This window comes from Alosa pseudoharengus, unplaced genomic scaffold (assembly GCF_046254945.1).
Source record: "Alosa pseudoharengus isolate Yale_2024_CS ecotype anadromous, Long Island Sound unplaced genomic scaffold, YU_APseudo_1.1 YU_APseudo_1.1_scf_21, whole genome shotgun sequence".
NCBI classification, from domain to species: domain Eukaryota; kingdom Metazoa; phylum Chordata; class Actinopteri; order Clupeiformes; family Clupeidae; genus Alosa; species Alosa pseudoharengus.
The window spans coordinates 10,660,137-10,686,618 of record NW_027468674.1 but is presented as its reverse complement, the minus strand read 5'-3'; the positions used below and the strand labels follow the sequence as shown (position 1 = coordinate 10,686,618).

At 44.2% G+C, this 26,482-nt stretch overlaps 2 protein-coding genes across 3 annotated transcripts in view; both read right to left on the bottom strand.

Moving 5' to 3' along the window:
* ank3b (ankyrin 3b) overlaps window positions 1-26,482 on the bottom strand; it is a 228,984-nt gene that overhangs the window by 8,574 nt on the left and 193,928 nt on the right. Inside the window, exons 30-42 of one of the 2 annotated variants that reach the window (XM_076297830.1) lie at window positions 24,745-24,899; window positions 20,867-21,078; window positions 19,262-19,469; window positions 18,475-18,571; window positions 17,480-17,708; window positions 16,846-16,971; window positions 15,850-15,972; window positions 15,235-15,261; window positions 14,055-14,136; window positions 4,017-4,091; window positions 3,392-3,523; window positions 2,706-2,786; window positions 1-67 (exon numbers count right to left, since the gene is read on the bottom strand). The exon at window positions 1-67 is cut by the window's left edge and continues 786 nt beyond it. In XM_076297830.1, coding sequence (XP_076153945.1) covers window positions 1-67; window positions 2,706-2,786; window positions 3,392-3,523; window positions 4,017-4,091; window positions 14,055-14,136; window positions 15,235-15,261; window positions 15,850-15,972; window positions 16,846-16,971; window positions 17,480-17,708; window positions 18,475-18,571; window positions 19,262-19,469; window positions 20,867-21,078; window positions 24,745-24,899 — 1,614 coding nt within the window. Of the gene's footprint in view, window positions 68-2,645; window positions 2,787-3,391; window positions 3,524-4,016; window positions 4,092-14,054; window positions 14,137-15,234; window positions 15,262-15,849; window positions 15,973-16,845; window positions 16,972-17,479; window positions 17,709-18,474; window positions 18,572-19,261; window positions 19,470-20,866; window positions 21,079-24,744; window positions 24,900-26,482 lie in introns of both variants that reach the window. The other variant, XM_076297831.1, reaches the window with a different exon arrangement.
* LOC143138654 (ankyrin-3-like) lies at window positions 5,015-13,476 on the bottom strand. Its single transcript, XM_076299079.1, has one exon. The coding sequence runs from the start codon at window positions 12,807-12,809 to the stop codon at window positions 5,451-5,453; it is 7,359 nt and encodes a 2,452-aa protein (XP_076155194.1). The 5' UTR covers window positions 12,810-13,476; the 3' UTR covers window positions 5,015-5,450.

The window sequence follows — 26,482 nt, the reverse complement described above, 5'->3', positions numbered from 1 at the left end:
AACAGGGTGGGGGACTCATAGGTCAACTCTGTTGGGGTCTGCATCTCCAAATCGATGTTGTGGTAACCTAGGGTGGGGTGAGATAACACACAATGGGGACTGAGGAAGGGGGGTGGTTTGAGAGGAGGGGGTAGAGTTGATACAACCACAGCACCGGTGCACATATAATATGGTTTTGGACACAAGGGGGAAATGGAAAGAAACGACCGGAATGACTGCTCACACATGCATAGAATGATGGGAGCGGCTGCCGATGTACTGCTGAAGATGTTAGAAAGCGCTACTCTGTAAAGCATGGCAGTAGCATGTGTAAGCTGAATTGCATTGCACTGCAGATCTAGTAAATGCTAAAGCTATGTGTTAATAGAAGGTGAGTGATTTTGGCATTCTGAAAATAATCTCAATATGGTATGTAGTATGTATGTGGGTATGCCAAAGTATGCTGGACTATGTTATTTTAAAGGTACACACACAGTCCAGTAGGTATACTGAGTATACTGACAGAAGTTAAGATGACCTTAAATATAGATCTCCGGGACTGTAGGATCAAGGTGCAGGTGTGGGGGTAGACCAGTAGGGGGCGGTGTTAGGACAATAGCTGGACACTGAGAAACACTTGAGGAGGAAGGGGATGAGGGACCAGGGGACAAGGGTGTAGGAGACATCGGTTGAGGGGAGGGAGTGGAGGATGTGTTAGTGGAAGAGTGGTCAGAGAAGGAGGGTGAAGAGGGCAAGGTTGGGGTGAGGATGGTTTGAGAAGAAGAACTTTGGGAGATGCTCGTGTAGGCAGAGGGTGGCGGGAAAAGTGGTGAGGGAAGGCTGGGACAGAGAGCCTGGAGTGGGCTTGTGGGTGGCGACGTTGTGGGGTTAGTAGGCAGAGATTTAGGGCGAGGGTGCTTTGAGGTCTTCCCAGCTACGGAGACTTCGGGAACTAACACGGTGAATGTAGGGAAAATGGTTTGATAGCCAATCAAGGTGAGGTGAAAAAAACAACAACATAATGATGAGGTTAGTATGGATGAGTACAGGTGAGTATGAAACACATTGTTGTTACGAATGAGGGTGAATTCATACTAGCGTTAGCTTGAGTGTGAGTGATTTGGACTAGAGACAGGTGAGATGCCTTTGATATGAGTGAAACTAGACTTTGGTTGGTGAGGGTGAATTCATACTAGCGTTAGCTTGAGTGTGAGTGATTTGGACTAGAGACAGGTGAGATGCCTTTGATATGAGTGAAACTAGACTTTGGTTGGTGAGGGTGAATTCATACTAGCATTAGCTTGAGTGTGAGTGATTTGGACTAGAGACAGGTGAGGTGCCTTTGATATGAGTGAAACTGGTTGGTGAGGGAGCTACAGCGGAAGTCAGAGTCACCAGCAATACTGAGCCTTGCGAGAGAGAGCGAGAGAGCAGGAGAGAGCAAGAGGATGCCTCTACGTTGGAGGGTTAGCCTACAGTGCACATTTTCTGCGCTGTGGGAGGGGTTAGGAAGTGCAGCTTGTGTTACTGGCACGGCGGCCATTTTGCATGTGGAGGAAGCGGGATGGTCTGGTTTTGCAGAGGAAGCATCGCTACCAAGGAAGGTTCAGAGGAACCAGGGATGTTGGACTAAAGAAGCTTGTTTTTGGTTTTGTTTTGCTTTCAAAACGGCCACTTCAAACAAGCACACATTCCACTGTAGCCAAAGCCATGCTAACGTCAGAGCTTTAATATTAAAAGTATAATAGTACTGTTAATATACAGAGAGAGAGAGAGAGAGAGAGAGAGAGAGAGAGAGAGAAAGAAAGGGAGAAAAGCAGTGACAGAAGCATCCATGCCTTATAAACTAGGCTGCTAACATAATTATGTTTTTATGTATGTTGCAAGTTCAAGTAAGCTAGCTTTTTTTCCAAATTACAGGCCTGAAAAAAAGCCAATACGCTAATGAAGCTAGCCATTCATTAAATATTAAATAACATATACACATAAACATAATCACTACAAAAGCAAAATTAAGGATCAAATCTCAAGCCCATCTCAAGATATTGACATTGAAATGTCAAAGATTTCTAGAACATTCATGACCATACTGTAGCTGTTTCTTTTTGGAGAGGTAAATTTCACGTTCACACAACTTTAACAGACAGGGCTTGAGATTGGTGGCAAGGCCTGCATTGAAAAAGCCAATGAAGCTCTGTGCCTTATTCTTGTCTACGGACATCAGAATACAGTGACACGTAAAATAAGGTCATCACACCGCCTCCAGGGTGTGATCGGCAGAAGGCCACCAAATATCAGGCAGAACAAAATAGAAAATGGTGGTGCAGATATCTCTGGCAATTCTGATCGGTTCAAATCAATAGTGTTCATAGAGTTTAGCATTTTAAAGCTGAACCTTTGAGTGGGGGGCTCTGTCATTAACCTGTTGAGGAGTACGGTCACAAATATGTGATTAGAATGTTCGCGAACTGAGAGTTCCGCATTATGATGTGACAATTACCCTCAGAGATTTTCCCCATAAACTGCATAAACAACACTGAAACTTGATCTTTGCGTAGAATTCTAAAAGGAACCAGTAAAATTATTCACTAATTAATTCTACATGGATCTGATAGAGAGAAAGTAAAGGGAAGGATAGAGTTCAGCTAGATGGAGCTAAACTTTACCATCCGCCTGATCCAGGGAATCGTTATCATCTGCAAAACACCGTGTGCCTGAAATGTTACCATAGTCAAATATTGGCCCTTCCAGCAAGGTCTTAATATCCATCCGATTGATGTTTGTCAGGGCTGCGGTTAAGGCATCCGCTGAAAGCAAAAATTAAAACACGGGAAATGGTTACAAACAATTGATTTAACACAGCTAATTCAAAAAGCACTGAATAAATATATATTTTTTATGATGTATAGGATCGCTAATAAATCAAATTGAGTGACATCAGTAGCAAGATTGTACATAAACTGGACAAATTAAATTGTTGCTAGATGAACTTATGTGTCAGTTTTGCAGATGGAGACAGACCTTAGATAACTGATAACCTTTAACACGCTGAGACATTTTGCAGAAATCTGCTACACTAACGTCACTACCCAGCAGGCAATGGCTACACCCACTCACGCCTTCATAAACTGTGTGTGTGTGTGCGTGTGGGTGTGTGTGTGTGTGTGTGAGAGAGAGAGTGTGTGTGTGTGAGAGAGCATATGTCTGTGCTCATGTGCATATAAGGGTGTCTATGGCAGGTGATAACAGCTCGTATGGGTCAATAATTTATTGTCAAATTTGATAATTCACAGTGCTGTTAGCTTGTGGGTTTGTGATAATCACCCGTCACAAATAACAACAGCAACAACAAAAGAAATGTACTGTGAGGTAAACCCACGAGACAGATGACAGCTAATGTAAACATACTCACTTGTGGCATTTTTACCATCCCGGTTCACCCATTTCTTTAGGAGCATGAAGCTCTGAGCCGTTAGAGAGTTGGGGTTCTCCACCCGGATGTGGTTGATCTCATCCACAGAGAAATTCATTTCCCTGGCCAACTCTGCAACGCATTAAAAATAGATTAGCCATCTCTCTCTCTCTCTCTCTCTTTCTTTATTTCCTCTCTGTCTGTCCCACCCTCTCCCCTCTCTCTTTCTCCCTTTCCCTCTCTATACCCCCCCTCTCTCTATCTCTCTCTCTCTCTCTCTCTCTCCCTCCCTCCCCTGACACATGTGCGCAGTACTGCAGTGCAGGCAGGTCCACACACACTGCAGATGGCACACCCTTCTCCCAGCATGCCCATCACACACACACACACACCACATGCCGAGCCTCACGCCAGCCCTGGTCACCGATCCAAGCCTCCCCGCAGGACGTGCAAATCCCTGCTTATTACTAGCCTTCTTTTGATCAGAGACACGGCAACATATGTGGCTACATTCAATTTATATTTATTTATATTTTCTATTTACATAACTTGATAACTGATGACATTTTGATGAAGTTACATTTCTGTCCACCAGGTGGAGACATTTCTTTCAGTCGGTCCTTACCTGTCCAGCTCAGGCCGAGATGGTCAGCCACAATGGCCATACGTAAATCTGTCCTCTCACATGGACTCTGGGGGCCTGGAGGACGCACAGAAGCTAGTTAACATCCACTTGTGGATTCATACAGGGGGTATATCTATATTTAGTAAAGACTGAACCCCTTTCTGGCCAAATGTCTTTTTAAAATAGCAGTTCAGAAAATGTTGCTTAGGTTTTGTCTAAACAGCGTTTTCTACGTCTTAAGGTGTCATCTAATAAACTAGGCCAAAGGAATATTCCAGTGAAAATCAAACTGATTTAGATTTTCTGACCTATATCAAATCCAGTTGATCATCCAATACATATTTGGGTAAGTCATTTATAAACATGAATTGGGTGAGTGATCCACCACATACTGAAAAGCCTTTTATTTAAGCATTTAATCAAAACACAAAACTTACAAGAGAGCGAATCTGAAGAAGCAGTGATATTCGCTCAGTTTGTGTAAGCTTTAAGACTTGTCAGTGTATAGTTGATCACTCCTTTACTCTTGTTTTCTTCCCACAACCAATCAACACAATTTCAAGTGGATGCACATGTAAGGTGACCAGACGTTGTCATTACCTATTCTGCACACATAATCAAAACATGTTTTTTGAGACTTTAGCTGATGATTTCATCGTGGCTTATTTTGTGCTTTTAGCACTGAGCTATGCTGGAAAATATATTTTTTGAATTATTGAACCGCAAACCAGCACGGGATGTTCAACTGCATGTAGCAAGTTTTAAAACCTGCATTTTTTTCAGAATATTCCTTTAAAAGGTAAACATTGATCAAAAGAGATTGTGATAAATGCTAAGAAAAGACAGGATGACCAGAAAAGAGTAAAACACAAACAATTAACACAATATGTTCACTAGTTAGTTTCACAGGTTAGATTTGTGATGATGTATCCTACAGATCTACCAGGCAATCTCTCTACTTGGCCAAGCTCACCACCAGACTTAAACAACCCCCCCACAAAGAAAACACAAACAATCGAACAATCACGAGTCAAACACCTCTAGAGCTACCATATGGAGTTCGAGTTGAGATAGATCAAAAAGTGAATTCACAGGTGTCAAATGAAACTACACATGCGAACAAAACGTTGAGTGCTGTGCTAGGATAGGATTGCGTGTCTGCATGGCACTGTAAGCTAGACCCTGTCCACCTGCACAGACACTAGTACAACACAACATGGCGAGGACCAGCCAATCGTCCAACGCGGCGGTCAGTCCAATCTAGCATGCTGCAGCAGCTGACAACTTTGATAGGAAAAAGTACAGTATAGTAGAGAGACCTGAGTCGAAGACACGAACACAGAGATGGCAAATGACAAGAGATGACGGCTAGTCACGTCACAGGCAAAATCACAACGGCTCATGCACTAAGATCAATCAATCAAGTGGAAAGTTTTACAAACTAGGCTCGTTCTCCACGCTGGGGACTTTCTGGGGTCCCTCAACCTGACTGCTTTCTCCCCCATCATCAGTCCTGCCGCTAATCCTCCTCCTCCTCCTCCTCCTCTCTCTGTCGGCCTGCTCAACCTCTGCCCTCACGTCTCTAGCAGACCTGGATGTGTGGGTGGACTGAGAGGAGTCTGACAGTGAGGTGTTCCTCGACGTGCTGTCGTCGCCGACGACGGACGCGTCTGCCTGCATCTTTGTGTCTTCGTTGGACTGCCGGACGCCGTGTTTTACCCGGTCCCTACTGGTGGCCTTGCGGTTGACCTCTGCTGTGGTACTACTGACCGGACGAGACTGTCCTACTCTGTTCGTCTGACTGGACGACCTGCTTCTGGGGCTAGGGTCCAGTGTTGATGTTCTACTTGACCTGTCCTTGATGGGCAACCTTGAGGAAGCCTGCTGCTTTTTGCCTCTGTCTTTGTCCCTCACTCCTGCACAAGTGGTTTTAGTGATTGATGATGTGGCTTTCGCTGTTCCTGACTTTACCTCCCTCTGTGATGAAGTGCTGACTGTTTTAACTTTGATCGGGATTCTGGTTTTTGGCTTTACATCTGGAAAAGGATCCAATCTTTCTCTGACTACAGGCCTGATGATTGGCCTTACTGCCTGTTTTGGTTTCTGCTTATTTCCAGCTGAAGTACTCTGGCTGCAAGGTGATGACAAGGGTGCTCTTACTGGCAGTCTAGATTTTGGCTGAGATTCCTTAATGTTCCCGGATGGTAGGTTTTTAATGGGTTCGCTTTGAACTTTATGCCCTTCAAGTTTCACTGTGTGGTCTCTACCAAATGCATTCTCAGATGGGCTTCCTGGCTGAGTTTGACTGGGCTCTGAAAAAGACATCAGATTAAAAACTATGCTGTCTTTCTGCATCAAATTAGGATCTGTGTTTGAAGCCTCCAGGTTATTATTATTATTGCAGTGCTCTATTTGGAAAGGTCTTCTTTGCTCTGGCTCAAAGAGCTCTGTGCTTTGATAAGACTTGATCCCTATGCTCGATTCTAGCCCACTAGGCCCAGTGTCTGATGATTTTGAGTTAAAGTCTCTCTGATTTGCATAATCACCAACCATTGTTAAGACTGATGTCATTGGGACCCCCACTTTAAAGGTAGAACATAATTTAGACTGAACTCTGGAAGCTGTGATGGTGTCTGAAGATGAGTCCTGAGTGTTGTCAATGGATGTAGTGTCCCGTCTGTCAGTGGTAATCTGAATGATACTACATGAGGCTATTGTAGCATCGCTAGCATGGAACTGATCTTTCTCCCTTGCCTCAGGCATTGCTGTGTCTACTGTTCTCGCCCTCCCCCCCTCCCTCGACCTCGCTTCGCGGGTATGCTCACCAATCTGAAAAAACTGTAGTCTCTCTTCGACAAAATCCCGCTTGCTCATGTCAATTGCGCCACTGCGAGTCATCTCAAACATCTTCCCTTCGTGGAAGGGGAACGGGTTAGGCTCACTTGTCGGTGTGCTTTCATCTGTCGGGGTTCTAGCAGGAGTTGTATCTGGAGATGTGCCTTGTGACTTGTCATCTACAGCTAACCCAAAAGGCTTGGGCTCATCATCTTTAATTCTAGCATCAACCACCTCATCGTCTCCTCCCTTGCTGGACCAAGGATCAAAGTCCAAACCTTTGGTCGCAACAGTTTTGAATGGAGTGTTAAACTCCTCCACCAATTTGTAACTAAAGTACGTTTCTGAATGTCCTTCAGATTTTGATTGTTTTTCATTTACTACATTTTCGTTTCCATCTTCCAATGTTTTGTCAAATTCTTTTTTGCCCTCCTCTATCGGGAGTGGTTCTTCCTCAATCACATCAAGTCTTGTTTGACTAAAAGCACGGTCACTTGGCCTAAGCATGCTGTCTGTTGACCACACGTCCTTTCGGTTATCAATTCCAAAGCTGAACGGCTTTGCGTTCTGGTCACTCAAGCCATCATCTTCATCTTGAAGGTCATAGCCATCGAGGGAGTCTATCTCTGTTGCGTCTGTGTCATGTGAAAACTCTGCAGTTGTTGCTATCGAACAATCTGTTATAGACTGGTCATTCCCATTTTGCTCATACTCATCGTCACCTGATCCATTAAGTCCGTTATCTTTGTGGTTTCCATTTTTGTCCTGCTTTTTGGGTTTGGTTTCCTTCTCCTCTTTTTTCTCATCCACTTTGAATTTGTATTTCTTTGAATGAATGGGTTGAAAAACTGACTCATCATCGCTGGAGCTACTCTCGTCAGCCCCTGGGGGCACAGGGGATGGGGGCTGAACTCTTATGATGGGCTCAGCAAGAAGATGCTTATCGTGCTCCTCCTGGAGGTTCACCTCCATCATCTCTGTATCGGCATCTGAGGATGAGCCCTTCGGCTCAGGTTGGGATTGGTCCTCCAGGGGTGGGGGTGGGGGAAACTCAATGTAAGCTACTCGCCTTGCCTTAGCAACCTGACCAGCGTTAGCATTACTGGGCTCAGCAGCGACAGTGATGATTTTTGGCTTCTCTGGTGGAGATTCTTTGAAAGAGAAAGCTTTCCTCTGCTCGTCACTTTCTGATTCTTCTGACACCTCTGGGATTGGACTGGGGCGAGCTGGCATGAGAAAAAGGGACTCAGGGGTTCGAGACATGAGGTCATAGCTGACCTCTTCAGAACTGGGTGTCTCAGGGGTCATGGGGCTTTTTCCAGAACTGTCTATAAAAGATACCTGTTCAAAGGTGTCATCATCTGGGCTAGGTTGGGGGGATGTCGCCTGCTTCTGTTTTACAGTTATTAAGTTTTTATGGCTGCCATTTTGCCCTCCAGAGTCTTTGTCGCCCTTGCCAGATTGTACACTTACATAAACAGGCAAGGATTTAAGACCTTTAAAACCTTCTCGAGTTGTAACTATGGTTGCTCTCTCTTTGCCCTCCACAGAACTAGCATCAGTGAGCTTACTAGTGGTTGAATCTTGGGACTTTAGGCCACCTAGTTCAGATCTACCCTGGACTCTTGTTTTAGTTAAAGTGGGTATCTGTGAAGGTAACTTCTCTGGCTGCTTTACTGTTGTGTCTTGCTTAGCTTTACTGAATTGATCACTATCTGATGGGCCACTTGAGCGTACAGGTATTTGAGAGTCAGCCTTTTTTCTGAGGGTCTTTGAGTGCATGTCACCACTCTCAGTACTATCTGAGGGCATACAGTCTGGAGAAGCAACTTTTTTGGACATATCACTTGGGCCTTGCTGCTTTAAAGGAGAAGTTCTTGTATCAGTTTTTGTAAGCAGTCTTTTGGCCTCAGAGGATGCCGCACTTTGAATGTCAACTCCACTGTCCCTTTCCGATGACTCATGCATTTTGCTCTGAGGTAACTGGTCTTTGTTTCTACGCATTTCAAAGGCCCTTTTTTCATCCTTGCCAATGTCTGCAGCTCTGACACTGTCACTATGGATCTGCTTTTGGGCTGTCGAATGTGTTGCATTTTTATTAGGTGGTGGTTCAATTGATTGTTTTGGGGCTGTGACAGATATTCCAGATTGACTGACATCAGGACATGGTCCTTTAGATGTCCTACTTTTATCAACTTCTGCCTTTTTTGGTGAGATTTTCTCTTCCTCTGAGGGACTTTTTGATGTTTTGGAGCCTTGGACAGGCTGGTAAACTGGTAATTTACTCTCTTGAAACTTTTTGACTGGGGGTTTTGGTGATCGTGGGGTGCTACTCTCTTGTTTTTGTGCCTCAGCTTCAAATTTCTGTTTAAAAGCAGTAACTTTGGAAGATTTTGCGGCAACAGGAGGTGGGACTTTCGTTGGTGTTTCTCCACTGTCCTCTTTAGGTTTTTCTTCGCTGGTTTGAAGCTGAGAACGTCTCTCTGGACTACTTGGTACACTAGCACTTTTTCTCTCACTTCCAAACAACTTTCCAACTGAGGATTCTCTCATACTTCCCCTTGCCCACTCCTCGCCGCTACTTGCTTCCCTCTTCTGTTGTGTTTTCTCTGGACTGCTGCACATGGAACTGGGCCCAGACCGCGTCTCTCTTGGCACCCTCCTTGTGGGCTTCTTTTCTGGTGACTGAAGCTCGTCGTTCAGCTTCTCGGTTTTGTCACGGAAAAACTGCGAGACCTCACTCAGTTTTTCTTCTGCTTCTTTTACGGTTCGATCTAAGCGATCTTCATATATTAGCTTCTCTCTGTTTCTGTCTTGCCTATCTTGGGTGAATCGCATCCACACTGCGTGCTTGGGGCTGCCGGGCTCTGTTGTGTAATGCAACACTGTCAATTTGTCGTACGGCTCGTCCTTCTGAGTGAATTTACCCGATTTATCTGATGCATCCTTGGACTTGAAATGGGTCTCTTTTCTTGTGCCTGACACTCTCTCACCAGAGTAGCCCTCAGCTCCTTGTGCCTCTGCTGCTTGGCCACGGGCCTGATCTGCTGCGACCTCCTCAGTATCAGAATGTGAAGTGTCTAGCTTTTCGGAGTGGAGCATTTTCTCAGCAAATCTGTAGGACTCCCCCCTCAGTTCTGACTGCTCATCATCGTGATACTCTATCGAGTGCTGGCTCAAGAGCTTCAGCGTCTTGTAAGAGTCATCAGCGATTAGCTGGGCAGAGCTGGGGCGGCTGTCCTCTTCCTGAGAGACTGGAGTGTTGACTCTCGAGGTGTCCAAGTAAGAGGGCAGTGACTCCTCTGCAGCAAAGTCATCCTCTTCCTGCATTACCTCATAATCACCCTCAGCTTTGTCGAGTAATTCTTTCATGCTGCGGTAGTCTGGATGCTTCTTAGTTTCTCTGATTATGACCTCGGTTGGGTCTGAGGTGTTGCCCTTTTCTATGTGAACCTCGATTATTCTTTCTACCTTGGGTTTCCCTTTTGAGTCTTTATCGAGGAATCGCGGAGACAGCTCGTCTCCTTTTATCGAATCCTGTGCAGCTTTGTGCTCGAATAGGCCAGCTAATTCTTTGGAAGGATCTCGACCTGACTGGAATGCTTTCATGATGTCTCTCACTGACATGGTTTCCTCCATTCTGTCACCACTGCCCTCAGTCAGCTGGGGCTTGTGGTACACCATTCTCGTGGTGGTGGTGATATGAGTTTCCTCTTTCAGGCACATACTTTTGCTGTAATCCTCCTCTGTGTTTACCTTAATCTGAAAGGTCTTGACCTTATCTTTGAGTGAAGCGACTGCCGGCTCTGGCTCCAGACATGCTGATGCAGATGCCTCTGCTATAGCTGCAGCTGTTGCTGCCCCTGATGTTGCCTCCTCCATCATGGGCTCACAGAGGTCATCTGGATGCTCATAGCTCCTGATGTGGACGACCTCTGTTCTGGTCTCTGTAATAACTGGAGGAACGTCTGTGAAGAGAGGTTTGGGTCCGGTGCTCTCGGCACTCTGAGGTGCTGAGGGAGTCTTATCACTCCTTGTTTCGAAGCCACTGTCTGACAGGGGGCTCTTGTCCTGCTCATGGGAGAAATCGTCCGGGGATTCAAGGATGGTTTCAGGGCCCATGTAGGAATCGGCTAGCTTACTTAAGTCTTTCTCAGAGGGGGAGGAACGCATGCCTGTGGGTGGCATTTTGAGTTTGTGCTCAGGCTTGATGCCACGTTTCTGTTTCTCCTCCCCATCTTTTCTCATCTCCTCATACCTACACTTGGCATCAGCCATTTTGGACAGAGAGCTAGCACCAATGTCATTCATCAAATAGTCTACCACCTTGGCAAAATTGAGATCTTTGTCAGGCACAGATTGTGGTCTAACAGGGAGTGTGGGTTCAAATGTGGGCAGTGATCTCAATGCGTTCTGTCTGGCATCTTCTATTTCATCTTTCGAAAACTCTTCCCAGTCTTCCTCTGAGGCCCTCTCTCGGGCAGCGGCTTTGGCTTCACTTAACACATCTTTTGTGAGGATCTCGCTAACCTTGACCAGGTCCTCTTTCACTTTTTCAACTAAACTAAAAGGCTCCTCATCCTCTACTTTTGCCTCTTTGGCTGCCTGAGACTGGTAGGTCTTAGCTACGGCACTAGCGTCGCTCTGGAGTATGGCAGTCATTCGCATCAGATCCTCTTTCATGTCGGCAACGTCTCTGAGAAGGTCCTGACTGTGGGACAAGGAGGAGGCAGTGGCTGCTTTCAGGGACGTCGGGGACAGGAACAGTGAGGATTTCAAGGTTGTCTTAGATCTAGGACTGGAGGACTGGGCAGGAGTGTGCGTTTGTTGTGCAGCTGCCGAACGCGATGTTGGCGTTATTTCAGTGGCTCTAGGGAGTTGAGGGTCAGGTAACACATTCACGAGGGAATACACGGGCACTGTTATGGTACTGGAGGACACTGTGGTGGTGGTGGTGGCAGCTGTGTGGGATCTAAGCGATGAGTAAACGGAACTGGCGACACTGGCTCTTAGGGAGGGGGACATGGATTTAAGTGCGCTGTAACTTGCTGCTCCGCAAGAGTTGAATGATTCGTCGATGGCTGCGGTAACACTAGATGTGGCTGCCTGTGTTGTGGCCTGTATCCTCTCCTGCAAGCTGCTGGTAACTCCTGAGAGAATACGGGAAGGTGCGGGCGAGGGGGATGGGTATTTGATAGGTGAGACTGAGCCGTTAAGCATAGTTTCAGAAGCAGCAACTGTGGACTTGGCTGGTGAGGTCAAGGCAGAAGTGAAAATGGTTCCTTTCGATGTTGAAGCAATATCAGCAGAGGGTTTGATTGTGGACAAACTTGATATTGTTTTAACTGAGGGGGGCGAAGCAGTGGCCATTGAAGCTAGCACTGACTTGAACGGCAAACTGGAACTGTACATATTCATGCTGGACTTGGGGGAATCAGGAGGGGTCATTGAAATGGCCGATCGGTCAAGCATGGAGCCTACATGCGTAGCAGGTGAAGCTCTTGAGGAAAGCGTGGCAGCGAGAGCTTTAACTGAAGCTGGGTCTGTGGCAGTTTTAATGGGTGAGGACATGAGGCTGGCAGAAACGGGTGTGGGGTATTGCCCTTGCTGAACGACAGTCTTAATAGGGGAGGCAATAGTTCTGTATGATCGGATAGGGGAGGCTACTTCACAAACGGATTTGGTTGGGGATGCATTGGAGGCTCCCAGTGTGGATTTGATTGGCGATGATGATATCGACCAGACGGACTTTAATGGAGAAGCAGATGGTGTGGTGGAAGATGAGCTGACGAGGGAACCCAGTCCACATTTTGCTTGCCCAGGGACGGTAATAGGAGCAGCCGACCATGCCTGGTAAGATCTTGTTGAAAAGACAGGTTTGTGAGCGTAACCACCAGGCAGTGTTCTTGTTGTAGTTCGTTCAACTGTTTCTTTAATAAGCAAAATGAAATCCAACATAAAATCAACAAAAAGTGGGTTAAGAAAAACAGAGAGACCAGAGGAAAAAAATTGGTCAGTGATTCTTGTATTATAAAAGGAGAAAGAACAACAGTTTGATGAAGTGATGGCATGAGTTGGACGGATAGGAGGGAGATGAGGCGAAATGATAAGGTGATCCGTGGTGATCCATGGTCCACAATAACGCACAACGAAACCAAAGAAGCTCAACAAAGCACACGCAGCAACACAATGTCTATGGCGATGAAAAACATAAAACTCAATATACAAACGGAAAAAGAAAATGTCAAGTCAAATGCACAGAACCCAGAATAACACAGAACTTTCTTTTTGTCTCTTTTGACTTTTGATGTGCTACATTCATCTGAAACTCACTGTTCTCTCATCGTTTTTTTTTCTGCTTAAAAAGTGCCTTTTATCTGTTTGGTCTGAAAGTCCAGTTTTCAGCCCCCATAGGTCTGGGGGTGTTCTGACAAAACAGAAATCAAGACTGAATACAAGCCTCCTTGCATCTGATTCTAAAGCAACGTATTATGGCAAAACACAAGCTCAACTAGGTTTTAGATCCATAATATCTCGGCGGAGCATGCAGAACTGAGTAACCTTGAAGACAGGCAATTCAGTGCAAGCGGTGAGGACCTGAAGGTCATCTTGTGACCTTCCATGCAAAAACTCTCGTCAAGAGATCAAGCCCCAATCAATAAAACGTCGCACAATCACAAAGCCAAAAAGAGCAAGACTGTTTCTGTCCAAAACAAACATAAGGGAAAAGAAACATAAAGGTGAAATTTTACTCTGATTTTTACTTCCAGATTTCAAGATGTGGAAAAAAGTCAGAGTGAAATCCCATGGAATGTTCGGAGTAAAGTCAATTCTCGCCAGTGATAAAAAAAAAAAAAAAAAAAAACAAAGAAAAACTTAAAACACAAGAAATAACCTTAAAGTGGGCAGGCACAGCACAGCAACTTAAAAAATACAATAACTCATGCAGGGTATACCATGTCAAAAACAGGCATGTGGACTTAGAAGTTATGTAGGGTGAGTATGTGCATATTAAACAAATACATATACTGTATAAAGTATGTCTGCACTGGTTATCTTCAGTGCTCATAATCTCACAATCAACTCATAATCTATATTATGTTACGGGTTATAAAAGTTAAGTTAATAATGCATGTTAATTTCAAATTATGTTAAGGCAAATTTGTTTTCCCAAAAACAAGTTAGTGAAAATATCACACTCACTCGTGGCAGGCTCACTCAGATAGCTGTAGCGCTTACGTAAGGCTAGGGAAGCAAAGGTGTGACGTCTGTCTGGTTTTTCAGTCTGGAACGACAACAACAACAAGTCCTATCAGTTCTCTGTCTATAATGCCCAAAATAGACTCACTATACACTATAGAATAGTTGCTTAAATATATTTATCTAAATATTTTTACCAACATCTAATTCTTAATTAATAAATAGACTAAAATCTACTGCATCTGTGCAGTTTGTTTAAAATAGACCGTAAATAGTTTAAATGAATATGTTATATCAATATGTATTCGTAGTGAAATAAAGTGAACTAGTTAATTATTGGACAAATTAATTTGCCACTGGTTTACAGAGACAAACCTGGTCCAATGAAATAGTACTCCCCACCCCTCTCTCTCTGTGTGTGTGTGTGTGTGTGTGTGTGTGTGTGTGTGTGCGTGAACAGAAATAATCAAAACTTTCTTCAAAAGTAGGACAGTTGGACCAGTGTTATTATTTAGCCTAGTTATTAAGCAAAGTTGAAGTCAGAAGATCTAGCAGCTTCATCCTACATAATGTAATTGTGTTTACAAACCTTATCATTTATCATAATAGGTCTTCTGTGGGCTTACATAAACCTTGAGCTCTGTCACCCAAATAAAACATTCCAGTTCACTTAGAGAGATCAATACTAAATTGATTTCCTTTAATGAGTTCTTTGGGTGACAAAACAGTCAAGAGATATTGATTGGTTAGGCCAGACAACAACTATGCTCCATAGACATTCACTATATTCTTATGCCACAATGTTAATTGATTTTTCTAAAGAAAAATGCAATTTTTAAGAATTTTAGATAATATTTATCACATAAAATACATGTAACTGTACATTGCTGTACTGCTTTAACCTTTAGCACTTAGCTCTCGACCATGACATCCAGGACAAAAAGGGACACGTGATGGGTAACCAAAACAAAAATGGCTGCCATAGCACTTGCCAGATCCAGGCTAAAGCAGCTAAGATAGTTTAAGCTGGTAAAGCTTCCCAAAGCCACATATTATTCTAAGAGGAGATTCCTATGCTGAGCAATGAAGGGCGACCATAGATCAGAGCCGCCTGAGAGTGAAGCCAAGAGGACATAGGCAAAATCACAAGGTTGGTGGTGATGAGAGCGTATGTGTGCATTACCTCTTCCTCAGGATCTGAATCCATATCCTGTTGCGTTCCCAAGATGCATTGCAGAAACAGGGGGAAGGTGAAAGGATAACATAATGGGAGAGCAGGGAAAAGAAACATCAGGGTGTGAAAAAAGGAGCGACTGACAGCGGCACTGAAGAAATAAAAAAAGCCACCGCAAAAAGAAAAGATATCAACACAAAAATTGAAAACAAATATTAGGAAAAGAAAAAAGTCGGCAGGGAGGAAAAAAAAAACCCATAATGAAATAGCCAACAGTCATAGCAAATTAACAGCACAGAAAAGCCACCACAGATTGAAGCCACTGGAAAAAGCACGACCCCCCGTGCACCTGCAGCCATAAGCATGAGGCTCGCGAGAAACAACAAATCAAAATGGCTGATTCGAAGGGGGAACGGCCCCCAAAGAAATCAAATTGAGGAAACCTCAAAACAGATAAAAGACACACTTGGGCGGTTTCAGCCATGTTTGTAGTTTTTTTGTTTTTGTTTTTGTCATTGTTTGTTTTGTAGTTCACTTTAGCCCTACTGACAACAGTCCTGTTCCTTCACTGTGGATGAGGATGGCATGACATGAGGAGGGGTACATGTGGTGATGTCCACTTACCTTCTTAAGCGCTGGCAGTGTGATATTTAAATTGCAAACAGCTGTCTGAGGGATAACCTTGGTCGGCTTGCTCTCTCGCAGGAAGGACAGGCGTCCACAAGGCTCCTGGCTGTTGTCCCTGACCTGCAGTGGCCGAAGGGATAAAAAGTGATTTGTCTACATCTATAGATTTGGAGTGCTCAGGGCTGTGTCCAAGGGCTAGACATCATTACTGATGTTTGATTGTGGTTCGCCAGTGGTTAGTCGCTTTGGTTGAGAGTCTGCCAGAAGTGTAAATACGAAAGTTCTGCAGACCAGTGTCTCATACAGACTACACCTGTGGCCCCATCACTGTATGTTGTGACTGCAGTTAAGGAGTCCATGGCTAGGGGGAAAATTACTAAATATAACCTTGATGTCTATAATATAATATGAGTTCATCTTGATGAGATTTTTGACTAATTGTTTTTTTTTATAGATACGCTCATTATGGCTGTAAAATAATGAATAATAAAAATAAAAAAAATCTTTCAGACCTGACTGGCTTATTTCTCTGTGTTCAATTACCTTGTGTTAATTACCACACCTAATGACCCAACTAAAACTAATTTCCCTTTGGAAATTACAAACCCTACTCTCTGGGCGTGAAAGTGATCAGTGTATTCATTCATTACAGCCATAGAGAGCCCTGTCTCTATATTGAATCTGAGTAACCGAAGATAAAGATTATATACTGTAAATAGCGACCATCAGCTATTTACATTATACATCAAGCCTAAAGGAACACTTAGGTAAATGCCTGTGTGCCAACTGTCTTTAAATTGATATACTTCAGACTTGTATGGTATGTATGTATTGTATTTAAGTGTTATCTGTGTTTTCTGTGCTATATCTGTGTGTGTTTTGATTTATTATGGACTATGTGTCTTCAATAAAGACCGAACAAAGATAGAAAATGACCTGTAACGCAATCCACTGAGGTGGTTGAAGTGTGATGAGAGAATGATGATGCCTTACCTTCACACAGAATGGCAGACGGTTCTCTTTGAAAGCGTAAAAGTTCAGAACCAGCAGTTGGCCAGCTTTGGTCAGAGGAGCCAGGTTGCCATAGCAGTCCACATAAATAGGCCTTCCCTCCAAAACCTGCAGAAATTTATTCAGAGAATAAGATGGAAAGAAAAACCCTAAATTCAAGTCATCGATACTTGACCATCACCAGCTCTGGGACAGAGAGCAAACGTTGATTTTTCCCCCCCACTACTTTTACTACATGGAGTGAATGCTGACAACAATTACAAAGTATATATATACTCTATTAAAAAGTCAACCCACTTTTAAAATCATCTAAAATCACCCACGAGTGACCTCGACCCACCATATCTCAACGTGTCACTCTATTCCTAAGGCCAGATCAAAGCCCACGAGTCAACGACCCTGACAAACACATCAATATCTTTGCTGTGGGAGACCTCCTCGAAGATTGACCACAAATGGAACATGAACTGGATATTGAACGCAATTCGAAAGTATATTTACTTAATTAAAAAAAATCAATCCACTGCTAAAATTATGACCTATAGCCCTCATCTCAACGTGACACTCTATTCTAATGTCAGATCAAAGTCCACGAGTCAACGACCCTGACACACACCTCGATGTCTTTGCTGCGGGCGACCTCCTCGAAGTTCTCCTGCTGCTCCAGGGTCTTGTCCACCTTGTCGTCGGTCATGCAGAAGCAACGCAGGCTGGACTCCACTGGGTCATTCATCTTGGCGAACACCACAAACTTTGCCATGTAGGGCACGCAGATGAGATCGCGGTACAGCTGAGTGGCCAGGCCCACAGTCTCAGGGATCTGATGGCAGTCCGCCAGCCAGAACCTTCCGGAGAATTACGGAATTACAGACAAACATTCAGCTTTCATCTCAGTTTAACCACATTTTCTTATAGAAAAGAGAGTTGAAAAGGTAAAAGTCCACTATTGGTAGTTCTTGTTTAACAATTCTCCCCATGGCAACCTAGAGTGCCCTTGAGCAAGGCACTTAACCCTGAGTTACTCTGGGGAGAATGGCCCTTGTAAGTAGCTTTGGATAATAGCGTCTGCTAAAAAATGAATAAATGTCAAAAAAAGTAAGACTGTTGAAAATGTATAGTATTTTATGAGGGGATCTGAGGGCAGTCTGAGCCAACACCTTTTAATACAAACGCACAAACATTCAGGTTTCATTTCTGAATAGAAAAAAACATATTCTTGTAATAGAAGTTCTTGGTTTACAACTCAATTGAAAGACTGATTATACAAATGAAGAATCATTTATGAGGGAGGGTTATGAGATAGGAGAGCAAATTGTGCTGATAGGCCTTTGTGTATGAGTGTTACACCTGCAGCTGTTAAATGGTGTTATTAATTCTCTTGATTCCATGTTTATCTTTATCTTTATTTATTTGGCTGATGCTTTTTTATGCAAAGCGGCTCACAGATGTCAATATTAACTGCAGGGTCAGACTCCTTGGAGTTAAGTGGCCTTGCTCAAGCTGGGAATCGAACCAATGACTTTTCAGGCTACTGCGTACTAACCCGGCTCCTTATCCACAGCACTACCACCATCCCCCTTATGTATAAAGCTTGAGGTCAGAGAGTCTCACCTGGCGGACACATTGGTGGTGAAGGACACACAGTCATGCAAGAAGGTCAGCGGGGTCGTGCCAGTTATGTCCTCCCACTGAGCCGGAGATGTGCCACCTGGAACAGAAGCTCTACATTAGCTCTATGGGGCAATCTACAGAAACAGCAGCTCCACATTAGCTCTATGGGGCAATCTACAGGATGTACAGGTTATGTATGTGTGTATCGTACATATTGTGCGTATTGTATGTATGCATGTATGTATGTATGTATGTATGTATCTATGTATGCATGTATGTAAAGTATGTATGTACACAAGACTGTATGTCTGTATGTATTTATGGATATGGTTTGGGCCGTGTGCTTAGGTGAGAGGTTTCCACAGTGGCTTCGTTCCATCTGATTTGATCTGAGTACACAGTACTAAGGGATGCACAATCACAATACTGCCACCCACTCACACCTGAACCACATCAAGTTACACTGAATAGAATAGAAATTTCCCCCAGATATACTAAACTGAGAGATGAGAATGAGGAGAGGCTGAGCACAGCAGCATTGGGATTTCCTAAACCACTGCAGTGCAGAGCAAAGACTGCTGTTCAATACATGATTTAAACTGCTCTAATTATGGAGATCTTTGCATTATGAGGGTTTAAGGATATTGATCTAGCTTCTAGCTGTGCAGTAACTGTGAGATGTTGGTGAATCGACCAGGATCAGAGACCATTACAACTGCTGACTGCTGAATCATCTGAAGACCTTCCCACCTGTCCAATATATTGCCTTCCACTGAAAACCACTTGCCTGTGATGCTGCAAAGAAGACGCAGGCAAGGGGTGGAATCGCCCTTGTAGCCGTTGGTAACACCTTCGCCCGAGAGTGGCGGGACTGGTATCGTCATGGTGATGGGCTTGTGGAACTTCCTGCGGCGGGGCTCGACGGTCACGATGGGGCTGAACGTGGCTCTGTTGCCCAGGATCTTCTTCACCGCCTCATCTGGCACCGGCTGGGCCTGGAGGGGACGCAGCACGTTACGGGCCGTTCACACCAACAACGATATCTAGAATGATAACTGATAACTGACTATCGGTATAGTTCACACCAACAACGATATCTAGAATGATAACTTATAACTGACTATCGGTATAGTTCACACCAACAACGATATCTAGAATGATAACTGATAACTGACTATCGGTATAGTTCACACCAACAACGATATCTAGAATGATAACTTATAACTGACTATCGGTATAGTTCACAACAACAACAATATCTAGATAACTGACTATCAGTATAGTTCACACCAACAATGATATCTAGAATGATAACTGAAAGTGCCGCCGGCGATATCGTTCTTCACACCGTCATCGGTATAGTTTATGTGTGGATGTTGTCATTCATATAAGCTGGGGCAATACTTTTTTGCAGTTATCATTTTAGTTATCACTCTTGGTGTGAACGGCTCTTTACATCACTAGTGAGTTCCCTAAATATATTTGCATATATGATTTATGTAAAGCTGTGAGTTTTAATGTCCATAAGAAATTATATAAAAGATGACACAGGATGTTATATGTCTAACGTTATAGATTACAGATCCTGCAGTGTAACTGATACACAGGTGAATTCCACTTTCTCTCACAGGCTATAATAGGCAGAACAACGTCTCTACCATTGCCTGGTATTACTTCAGAACAACGTCTCTACCATTGCCTGGTATTACTTTCTTGGTCCGCACAGGAGCAGTATATAAGTATGTATACTCTTTTGATCCCGTGAGGGAAATTTGGTCTCTGCATTTAACCCAATCCGTGAATTAGTGAAACACACACAGCACACAGTGAACACACAGTGAGGTGAAGCACACTAATCCTGGCGCAGTGAGCTGCCTGCAACAACAGCGGCGCTCGGGGAGCAGAGAGGGGTTAGGTGCCTTGCTCAAGGGCACTTCAGCCGTGGCCCACTGGTCGGGGCTCAACCGGCAACCCTCCGGTTACAAGTCCAGAGTGCTAACCAGTAGGCCACGGCTGCACCATGACCCTTTTCAACAGCTTTTGATTGACTGGACACCCGCTTAGAGCTAAATGGGTGTCCTAATGGGTACCATACATTTTGAAAATCATATCTTAAAACAAATGTGTTGAAAACAACACAACTTGCATTGTTTTTAACACATCTCTGTGTCCAGATAGATATTGTGTAACAAATTACACAAACTGTGCTGTTCTCTTTTTTTATTTGTTACACAATATTGTGTTGAAAGTAACACAACTTGCGTTGTTTTTTTCCCCACATATCTCTGTCTCCAAATAGGGACAACACGTTCGTTTTAAGAGTGTGGCTTGAAAGCATTTGGCAGATACTCGGGTCCAAAGCTCCATCAGTGTGTGCGTGGTGCGTACAGACCTGCAGTCCCACTCGGATCTTCTTGGTGAGCGCCCCCTCGGGGAAGGAGGCCTGGACGAGCGGCACGGTCTTGCTGGTGAGCAGGCCGCCCTCGGGCCCCATCTGGTTGCTCTCCTGCTTGATGCGCGACACCACGGCGAAGTACTGCGGGAAGTCCTTGGTGATGATGCGGCAGATGCGCTTCCTCTCCAGCTCCTCGGCGCTCTCCAGCTCTGCGGAAACACACGAGTGGCGCACTTAGACGAGATGACCAGACGCTGGACGCTAGCCAAGACATAGAGACAGGAAGACGTGTAGTTGGCCGTGCATGTCTCCAACTCCAACATGAGTGTCTTTGATCTGACGACCAGGTATGGGACAAAGCGTTGTCACAATACCAGAGTTATGACTTTGATAATGACACCTTCCATAAATATCCCCATACTGATACTGAAACAATATTATATTAAAGACCTAATATGCAGTGCATACGGAAAGTATTCACTGCGCTTCACTTTTTCCACATTTTGTTATGTCACAGCCTTATTCCAAAATGGATTCAATTATTGTTTCCCCTCACAATTTTACACATAATACCCCATAATAACAACTTAAAAAAAGTTTGAGATTTTTGCACATTTATCTAAAATAAAAAACAAAGAAAAAGTATTCACAGCCTTTACTCAATACTTTGTTGTGACCTTTTGTGGCTATGGCAGACTATGGCAGGCTGTGGAACCAAAGTACTGCACACACACATACTGTACTGTAGCACTCTCTCTTACAGGGAAGATACACCAGGCGCTCCGTTCGTGACGCGTAAAATCCAGATAACTGGTCTATTTTTTTTCGAACGCAGGCGCTGCTACCACGTCTGGTGTAGCTACTTCCATTGATTATAGTGGAAGCTAACTGTTGCAGCAGACGCAACGCGAACGGAACGCTTCAGTTACGTGCCTGGTGTAGCTTCCCTTTTATTTAAACACTGTCATTCTAAAAGCACTGATAACAAAAAAGAGGAATCATATATGTTTTTTTTAAAGGTAGTGTTTCATGATAGACCCCCTACCTTTCTAGTACTTATACACTGCAAATACTGGTGCATTAGCAAAGATATAGCAGAAGAAAAGTTTATTTGTGCATCTTTCCAGTTCTGGGAGGACACATTGGTGGAGTGTGCCACTGTGTTTTAATGTTTGCAAGTCTGTATGTAAATATTTGTGTGTTTTCATCTTTTTTCAAATCCCCAGGTGACCAGGTGACCTGATGACAAGGTTGGGAATCGGGACACCAGCCCAAATCCCCGGAAGGAGACACAAAAGAGCTAGTCTTGCACATCCGGTTCCTCTGCTCAGGCAAACACAGGAAACACGAGTGGGTTTGTGATTTGACTCAGATGTTTGTTTCACAGTCACATTCTGACCAAGGTCCTTGCACAACTAACACTTTTGAAAGATAGACAATAGGGAAACTAAAAGCTTAGTTGTACTCATACACATATCGACTGCCAGACATTGGGCCAACTACAAACACCGTGAGTTGAATCAGATGTTTGTTAGACGCAGGCATATATCTCGACCTGCCAGCTTAGACTCTTATCATTATCGGATACTGCTTCTCAAAATTATCAATGACGAGTGAATAAATAGCCACCATATCTCTTTTAAACACAAGAACATTTTATAAACAATACCTGGTCAAGTTAAAAACAGATGGACAGAGATATCAGCACGGAGAAACAGTGTACTGTCTCTATTTCTATCTATTAAGTTCAGTACATCTGCAGCAGTCTGTGGACCAGCACTGTTTGAACAAAGGACTTGGACCTCGTCATTGTTTCATCTAACATCTAACAAAAAACCTAGACGAGCACATATCCTGTCACTTAATGCTTTGTATAAACTCAAACCAAACAGATGGAACAATCTCTTAGCTTGAGATGCCAGCACTGAGCACATAAAAAGCAAGACTACTTGGTCTCTGCATGTTTCTGAGTTGGATGGCAAACACCATTTCTGCTCCAGCTGACACGGTGATGAATTTGACAGGAGGAGAAAGATGGAAAATTCAAATCCCTATCTGAGTGAGTGAGTGTGTGTGTGTGCGTGTGTGTGTGTGTGTGTGTGCGCGCGCGTGTGTGTGTGTGTGTGTGCGTGCGTGCGCGTGTGTGTGAGTGTGTGTGTGTGTGAGTGTGCGTGTGTGTGTGTGTGTGCGCGCTCGTGTGTGTGTGCGTGTGTGTGCGTGCGTGCGTGTGTGTGTGTGCGTGTGCGTGTGTGTGCGTGTGTGTGAGTGTGTGTGTGTGAGTGTGTGTGTGTGCGCGCGCGCGTGTGTGTGTGTGCGCGTGTGTGTGTGTGTGTGTTTGGGGGGGATGGAAAATTTCTGTTTAATACCAGGAATTTTGCTTTCCTTTCATGAGCCTGGGAAAAAAAAGTGATGCTGTGTGGTTTATGTCGAAATGGAGGAGAAGGAAAGGTTTACTTTTGAAGCCGCACATCGAGATTCAGGAATGCTGGACACTGTCATAACAAACATATGCACTGCCCACACATGCTCCAGAATGTGCAGGCCCTGGGTGACTGACTCTCTAAACAATACACTGATGACCGTGACGTTGTCATGGTCAGGCCTGGTTCTCAGGTACCCTGGAAATTCCAGAGTTCTCGCAAAAGCACAATTGAATTGTCTCTGCAAGACACTCTGGCAATGAGCAATGATGCATGTTACTTTTACCCCTTGCATCGCGAGGAACCAATCAAATCGGTGTATCTGACAGATGACGACAGCGCTGCAACGAATCAGTCAGTAAACATTGGTCGTAGTGTTATCCAATTGCAGTGCAGTGAGATTTTCAAATGCATGCTTGGTGTCGTCCCTTGAGTTGGGCCATTTTCATTGTTCGTGGCCAGACCACTAGATCTTTCTAGATTATCATGTTCTGGATTTTCCAGGCTAGTTCTCAGGGACTGCATCGAGCATCTAAGACACCTCTGAGAGATGAAGCAGTTACATTTCTCACTCTACAGTATGAGAGGTGCTTATTTAGTCCATGTGAAATACGTCTGTTTGGCCTAAAGCTATATTACCATTGTCAAAAATGTTTTTGCTCCCGAACAATAATTACACACCGAATCTATTGGAAGGCTATAAGGTAATGAAATCAGACACTGATAGTACAGTGTAGTTGAAATATTAAACTTAAAGGCACAAGTGATGCACACATATCACTCAAAGAGATGCTTTCTCCACCTCCAGTTTGTCAATTTCAGTGACTAAAGAAAAGCTTGACCATTGGGACACACCTCACATTTGTCTGAATGAGGCAGGGTTGAAAGGCCCGAAAATTTCATTAAACTATCGGGAGCATATTCTGGTGGTAGCGGACTTTTCTTTTACTTGTCACTTGTTTGCCTTTTAGTCCTGCTCCCAGTTTCAAATATATATATTTGTATATTATATACATGAGTACAGGATGTGCGTGCTTTCACTGCACTCTCTGAGTGAGGCACAAACAGAAATAAAAACGTGACACATGCTTTTCCAGGCCAGCTAAAAGAAGAAAACAGGAGGCACCAGACAGGCCCTCCACACACTAGCACCCAACCAGACAGGCCCTCCACACACTAGCACCCAACCAGACAGGCCCTCCACACACTAGCACCCAACCAGACAGGCCCTCCATACACTAGCACCCAACCAGACGCTCCTCCACACACTAGCACCCAACCAGACAGGCCCTCCATACACTAGCACCCAACCAGACGCTCCTCCACACACTAGCACCCAACCAGACAGGCCCTCCACACACTAGCACCCAACCAGACAGGCCATCCACACACTAGCACCCAAACAGACAGGCCCTCCACACACTAGCACCCAACCAGACGCTCCTCCGCGCGTACCTTCGTCCATGCCGTTGAGCAGCTGGTTGAGGTCCTGGATCTTGCAGTCGTACTGGTGCTCCTTCCAGGTCTCGCCGTTCTCGCTGCGCAGCAGGATGAGCTCGCGCTCCTCGCCCCGCATGGAGCCGAAGTGGGGGATCTCCACGATCACCGGCCTGCGTCGGGGGGACACAGCAAAGGGGTGTAAGTGAACACACATATACAAGCACAAACACACACACACACACACAGATATTCATACATCATATGCATACACATTTTCTTTCTCTCCCTCTCTATCTCACACACACACACACACACAGACACACATACACAGAGAGATACTCATACAGCATATGTATTCACATACACAGTTTCTCTCTCTCTCTCTCTCTCTCTCTCACACACCCACAACCCACACACACACGGACACACACACACACACATATCCAAAAAGTAATAGATATCCATGATTTGGGAATGGGGATGGAGAGAGAAGCTTGCTTGCACTGATGATAATTGTGGGATGTCAATGGACACATCCACACAAGAGCGGTTGTGCACACAAGTTCAGAGAAATCTCACTGGGAAAATAAGCCCTACAATTTCAAACCCTCTTACATCTCCAATGGAACGTCTACAGAGGCCAGTGAAAGAATGACTCATTCTTCACCACTGCCCACAATTACATACCATCTAATACCATCTGTCTGAAACTTCACTTGAGATGGACTACACACACACACATTGTGTTGCACTGTCTACATTTCATATCATATTTTAATATATTTCATGTTGTATGTAGTCTTTAAATTGTTTCGTATGCCTACTGCTAGAGTGATGGCATCAGCCAGAACCAAATTCCAAAGTCAGTTACAAATTATTAGCAGTATATTAAAACCCTGCTCCTGCACCACCCATATAGCCTATACTGCTCCCCGAGCGCCACTGTTGTTGCAGGCAGCTCACTGCGCCGGGATTAGGATGGACACACTGTTCCTCAGTATAGGCTCTATGCTTTTATCATCCTGTTTGCTTTTGTTTATGTAAAGCACATTGAATGACCTCTGAGTATGAAATGTGCTATATAAATAAAGTTGACTTGACTTGACTAGGCTCTGTGCAAGACTCCATTTTCACTCGATTCACTTGTACTGGCATATCAAATTCCTGTTCACGTTAAAACATTGGTAAATATGTATTTTTTCTATAGTCATTGTCTTCAGGACCTCGTCTCATGGTAACGTAGACAGACTTTATGAAAATGCTGTGTGTCACTACCTCCAGCAAACAGGAAAAGGGTTTAAAACATTCTTAACCTTAATCAAGCAACTGATGTTACCGAACTGGTTAGATAACTTAAGCTATGTTCAATTAGAAATAGCCTACTATTAACTGAATGGCTAGTAAACTTAATCTGTTATTTTCTGTCATAGCCTACTGTGTACAGTGTCAACAGGAAGTTGATTGACCAGTAGGAAGGAAATCCAAAATGGAGTCCTGGAGTCCGTTGGATCAGTAGTACAACCATGGAGGTATTATATAGAACTGGATAGAGGGTGGAAGTACCCCCTGGTCATTTCAATGGCCCATGCTAGACTTGCTACTTCAGCTAAAAATCAAACCGCATATATCCTTTTAAAAAAATGGCTGTCACAGTATATTTCCAGCACCATCTAGAGTTAGCCAATTAGGTGACACCTTACAGATTAAAACATTGTAAAGTGACGCGGCATGTCGTGGATCGGTGGTTAAGATG